The sequence below is a fragment of the Aegilops tauschii genome, chromosome 1 (assembly GCF_002575655.3).
Source record: "Aegilops tauschii subsp. strangulata cultivar AL8/78 chromosome 1, Aet v6.0, whole genome shotgun sequence".
Classification (NCBI taxonomy): Eukaryota; Viridiplantae; Streptophyta; class Magnoliopsida; order Poales; family Poaceae; genus Aegilops; species Aegilops tauschii.
This window is the reverse complement of record NC_053035.3, coordinates 271425886-271431885: the sequence shown is the minus strand read 5'-3', so window position 1 is coordinate 271431885 and position 6000 is coordinate 271425886. Positions and strand designations below refer to the sequence as shown.

Genomic DNA, 6000 nt, shown 5'->3' with positions numbered 1-6000 from the left:
TTGGTGCATGTCCAGGGTTTTTGCATTTGTTGCACAATGCATGCAGTAGGACTGCCGGTAATTGAAGTTTCATGTGTCCAGACTAATCTGCCGGGAGAAAGTAAACTGCCAGCAAATTAATGCGCTAGGGCAGATAAACTGCCGGGAATCATGTATCTGCTGGGACAAGTAATCCCCGGCAGCCGTTCTCGTGGCGGTTCTATCTGCCGGGAGAAATACTGTCCCGGCAGATAGCCTCTCGTTTAAAGTACTTTGTCCCGGCAGTTTACGTGCCATTGCATCAGTGTTGTTGTGTAGTGGCACTGGTGTTTCCCCCACTGAATTCCTCACACAATCCAAATTAGCTCTAGAGTTAAAATTGTCTCTGTCTTGTCCATTCCTCTGGTACATGTCCCCTCTGTTGGTGAAATTGGCTTGATTCCCCCTCACTCCTGCACTCAGATACAAACCTCTTCGCTCAAAAGACGAACACCAAGCACAAACACAGAGACACGCCGGTGGCAAACATGTATATACATTACATCCTTATGTATACGCCGAAATGTTTGAATTTTTTAATAATAATCCAGAGACTATAAATATAAATGAATTGAAGAAGAAGATGGCACTATAACTAGTAGTATGTCTGTATCCATATGTTGTGTCTCCACCATCCATTTCACATCCATGCTACGTACATGGCGCATTACACAGCGTACATATTATACGTTTGGGCAACAAACATTCGTCCGTCCACATCACGGGCGATCCCACATCACCACCACCAGGAGGTCATGGGCACATGGCGCGCGTCCCTATCGGTCTTAGTCACACCTTCCTCCACTATCTCCATTACGTGATCGATCAAGAGTGATCCCACAAGCTCACGGCGTCCTCATCCTCAGCTTCCGCGTAGTACGACGCCGCCGAGCAACCGTCCGCCGCCGCTGTGCCCAGCACCGGCGGGCTGATCATCAGCCCCTCCGCCATGCTCACCATCAGCCGCGGCATCTCGAACACGTCGTCCTCGTCCACGACGCCGATCACGTCGTCACGCCTGTTCGACTCGTCGCCTCCAGGCAGCTGATCACCGTAGCATTGGTCGCCCCGATGAGGAGCCCAGGTGCTGCCCATCGCGGACGCGGCGGCAGCGGCCGCCGCAGCGCGGACATCGTCGGCGGACATGGACGCCGGCGCCGGGCGCGACCTGGCCGCGTCCGGGAAGTTGAGCGCCGTCCCCGCGCCACGCAGGGCCAATGCGGCCGCGTCGTACGCCGCCGCGGCCATCTCGGGCGTCGGGTAGGTGCCGAGCCAGATCCTGCTGTGCTTGCGCAGCTCCCGGATCTCCGACACCCACTTCCCCGCCCGGAACCGCACGCCGCGGTACACCGGGTGGCGCGTCTCCGCCCTCGGCCGCCTCCCGCACAGGCTCCCCATCATCTCCTCCCTCCCTTGCTCCATTAACGTACTAATCACGAGCCAACTCACCCGTCCGGTACGACACGCTCCCTACCAGGCTACCAAGACATGCAGAGCACTACGTACAATGCACTGACCAGCATGCACACAACCGGGCTGCACGAGGAATGCAGCAAAGCAAACAAGCTAGTGAACAAGCCAGCTAACAATATTAGCAATGTCAATTAGCAGATACTCGGACCACCATATATAGCGCTCGAGTACGCTAATCCAGATGGGAGTTTCAGGAGGGTTTAAAAGCTGGGAACCGGCCGGAGTTGGTGAAAACAGACGCGGTTTTCAGCTTTGCGAGCTCGCTCGATCGATGCCGAGCTAGGGATTAGCTGTGAAGCACAGGGAGCAAAAAGGAGTGGCTCTTTCAGGCTTTGGCACGGGCCGCCCAATGGAGGCTCGCCACATAGGTGGGGCAATCTAAGGCTCAGAGAGCCGCTTTTGGGGTAGTGCGCGGCGATGTTAGTACGACATCATTAGATCATTACCGGGTTGTTACGAATCAAAATCCAGGTGGCGGCACGCCGGGCTGCCGGAGTGGCCATCGGAGTTGACTGCCGGATACATCACCGATACTCCAACACCTGTGTTGACCCGTTCAAGGACAATATAATAGGGGTTTTATCTTTTATGGAAAGGCGAAAGTGAGAGATGGAACCAACGATCGATGAGTAGGCGATGATGATGGTGCATGATTCTTTGGTTCTCTTGCCACCTAACATATCCAGTACTAGATTACGGGGTAGGGACGTGCGCCGGTGGGCGGTCAGATATTTTCGCGCCGCGTGACATGTTCGTGCTTGGGCTTAGCAGTGTGTGGTAGCGATTTGGGGTCGTTCGGACGCGGTGGCGTAGGGGTGAAAGAATGTCAGCCGTTATATGGATGCATGCATGCATGTTCACAGATGAACATGGTTTTGGTTTTGTAGGGAACAAGGAACGGATTTTCTTTTTCTTTTGAGGGGACAACGAATGGATATCGGGAGGCGTGTCACCACCGGCAGCTGGTGTAACTCGCACAGTATTAGGGCATCTAACCCGCAACCTGCAAATTTGGGTCTTTAAACGTCCACGGACACGGTTGGGTACATCCGTGACGGTGACCGGACGGGTCTCATATTTATCATTTACAACCACAAATTCTATTTTCAAAACAGTTAATACATGTAAACACATGCACGTCGGTCAATTTAGATGTTTTAGTCCATGTTGGGCCCGCGGAGCTGTCAAAAACACCGAATAAATTGCTCATACTTAAGATTTTCACATACGTATTGGGCCGAGGCGTTCCGAATGTTTTAGTCCTACCTCACCGTGTGAGGAGCTAGTCCACCGGCTTAAATAGCCAGGTCGTCCAAAAGCGATAAGTGTTAGTCATCATTGCACCCTTTGTTAAGAAAACAAACTGTCACTATTAATCTTCTCTGTTTATAACGGAGAAGATTAATAGTCATGGTCTATCTCCTTCACAAACGAAACATTGATGTTTGCACGGCTTTTTTTGAATCAAAATGTGATCGGGTGTAGGCCAAAATAAAAATCGATGAACAATTTAAAACTCTCTCTCATTGTTGTTGGGCTATCAACGTATATGAATGAGATGAGCCTGACACTCGATGAACAATAATCAGTTAATGAAATGCAATCCAATGTCAAGCTGCCTCGTTCACAGAACGATAATTGATCGACCTATGCAACAAGAGAGAAGCTTGCCGCCATCTGCCGGCGCGGCTATTTAAGCTAGCCGGCGTCCGCCTCGTGGGGCGAGGTGGGACTAAAATTTGGGTACCACCGTCTTGACAAAGATAAGAGAGGTAGGAGCTTCGGGTGGCTGCAGGTGGGACCGCTATGACCTGGAGCGGGGTGCGCAGTCGCGTCCGGTCGCCCTCATATCGTCCCTATGCTTGGTCCTAATTTGAGGAATGTTGCTCAGTACGGGCGTACAGGGACCAAGTGAGGGCTTTGGTAAGGTCAACTTTTTTAACAGATCATTGACCGGACGGACAGTACAGATGTTTAGGAAGAAAATAGGGTCCGGTTGTAAATGCTTTCACCGCCTTTGTCTTCTCGCTCCACTAATGGCCATGCAACACGCATGACTCCATCTACAGAATTATTTCCAAATTCTAAGTGGACACGTATGTATATAAGATTACAGGCATGGGCCTGGAGAATATATGTTTTTTTTAAAACAAAGACGCACGGACGCGTCCGACTTTAAATTAATAAAGCCACAACGGCAGCGTGAACAAGTCATAATACAACCCCACAGACCTATCCGGCCAACGCAAAAGGATCATCGGAAGTTTCATGCGCGACTCAACCGAACCGAAGACACATTACAGGGCATAGCCCGTACAGAGCACGCAGGCTCGGCAAGCAACAAAAGGGACCATGGACTGCACCATAGTCAAGGCTCCCTAGCCATCACGTAAACTTGCAGCAAACGTTGTTGAGCGGTGTTGATCAACTCAGTATCCCTGCGCCTCCCCAACGGACTCCACTGCTGCAATAGAAGGTTGCATTTGAAGAGGATGTTAGCCGGATGCGAAGGAAAGCAACCCTCAATAGTAAATTTGTTTCTAGTAAGCCATATAGACCAGAGAAGTGCCCCGACACATCTCCACATCACCCGTTTAGCACTCCCGTGAATCGCATCTAAAAGGTGAGTAAGCTCTGCGGCCGATCTGGGATCCCACTGAACACCAGCCGCGGACCGGACCGCGCTCCAAGCAAATCTAGCAAGGGGACATCTGAAGAACACATGGCTGGCGTCCTCAGGCTCCCCACACAACGCGCAAGGGCCAGTGGCCGGCCCATTGCGTTTGGCCACATTTAAGGAGGTCGGCAACTTATCGCGAAACAATTGCCACATGCAGAGTTTGATCTTCAAGGGCAACTGCGCTTTCCATAGCCCCGCGATCGCCTGCTGTGCCGTCCCTCGACACAACCTACGGTATAGAGAGTTAACCGTGAACTAGCCCGAACTGGTGAGCGCCCAGCTGACCGTATCTGGTTCGTCCGCAAGGGTGATCGGGTTAATAAGGTGCATCAGGGCCAAGAGGTTGGACTGCTCTAACCCGTTTAGTTCTCGTTTAAAATAGATCACGGGAGGACTAGCCGCTAGCGTAGCCGCCACCGTGATGGATGGATCGACGGCCAGCTCGTACAAATCCCGGAATTCCATCCATAAAGGTTGGGCTCCCAGCCACCTATCCGACCAGAAACGGGTCGAGCGTCCGTTCCCAATCGAAAATTTCGCCCCCATGGCGAACGCCGGTTTGACCGACTGCAAGTCGTTCCAGAAGGGGGAGCCCCGTGCCCGCCCTTCGAAAAAATTTCCTCCTGGAAAGTACTTGGCCTTGAGGAGATCAGCCCAGAGGCCTGAAGCACCTTGAGCGATTTTCCAAATCCACTTACACATCAAGGCGATGTTTAAGAGTCTGGAATTGGTGATCCCGAGGCCCCCAAGGCCTTGGGCCGACACACCGAAGCCCATTTAACCATATGATATTTACGGTTTGGGCTGGTTCCTTCCCAAAAGAACTTGGCTCGGGGCGTGTCGAACTTCGCATGAACCCCTTCTGCGAGAAGAAACAAACCCATGGCAAACATTGGCAAGGAAGACAAACTGGAATTCGTAAGAATGAGTCTAGCCGCCTTGGAGAATATATGTGGCGACCCCATATATCCATTTGGTTAGCTTGGAGCCTTGAGTAAAGCTCAATCCAACTATCCAAGCATGCACTTGCACTCTTGTCTACTTTTGCAATGTTTGGGAAAGGGTGATCTTGATGCTATCCTCCAAATAGTATTGTCAGTATCAATGCAGCTTTCCCTGAATTCGCAGCTCTCCTGCGTTTCTTTAGAAAGAAAGAAAAAGTATCGACGTAGCTTCGAACATCTTCCGCAAGCTTCTTCTACCTAAAGATAACTCAGGGCATCTCCAAAACTGATCCTCAAATTTGCTCTGGCATATGTCTGCGAACAGGGTGAAACTAGTCCGCTAACTCTGATGTCGGAGCCGGTCATCCAAAGCTAGCCGCATATCTCTGCTTTACATTTCAAATGAATTTTAACAAAAATGAACAAATTTGATTCAAACTCAAACAAACCGGACGATATTCATTTAAATTAGGATAATTTTAACATAAAAATAGACGATATTTCGTCCGGTGAACTAAAAACTTAAACTACCCTATACTTGACGGTGACCTCGTAGGCCATGTCAGGCTCGCCGGTGGCTCCTCCGTCATCATCGTCGGAACCGGTGTCGGAGTCGTCGTCAGAGTCGTCGGGCTTTGGAAGATGAAAGGGGGCGGTGTTGCGCCAGGGCTTCCCGGCAGCCGCCTAATGCTCGCGGATGATTCTCTATGCTTCCTCCTAAGCCGTGCGCAGTGCGGATGCGGCTACCAATGACGTGGGCGGGGGGGGGGGGGGAGGGCAGCGGGTGATGAGGACATAGACCTGGGGTAGGGTAATAGGCCTGACCTATACGTCCTACCTAAGGTCCTTGTCCTAGAAGCAAAGAGGTTCAAGAATAAATAGGGG

General features: G+C 51.3%; 1 protein-coding gene across 1 annotated transcript; it reads right to left on the bottom strand.

Moving 5' to 3' along the window:
- Nucleotides 1–602: 602 nt before the first annotated feature.
- LOC109743519 (ethylene-responsive transcription factor ERF026-like) lies at nucleotides 603–1717 on the bottom strand. The gene has a single exon (XM_020302613.4). The coding sequence runs from the start codon at nucleotides 1438–1440 to the stop codon at nucleotides 844–846; it is 597 nt and encodes a 198-aa protein (XP_020158202.1). The 5' UTR covers nucleotides 1441–1717; the 3' UTR covers nucleotides 603–843.
- Nucleotides 1718–6000: the final 4283 nt, after the last annotated feature.

What these genes read in the sequence shown, in the direction of transcription:
- LOC109743519 (XM_020302613.4), bottom strand. Translation starts at nt 1,440, where the DNA reads ATGGAGCAAGGGAGGGAGGAGATGATGGGGAGCCTGTGCGGGAGGCGG.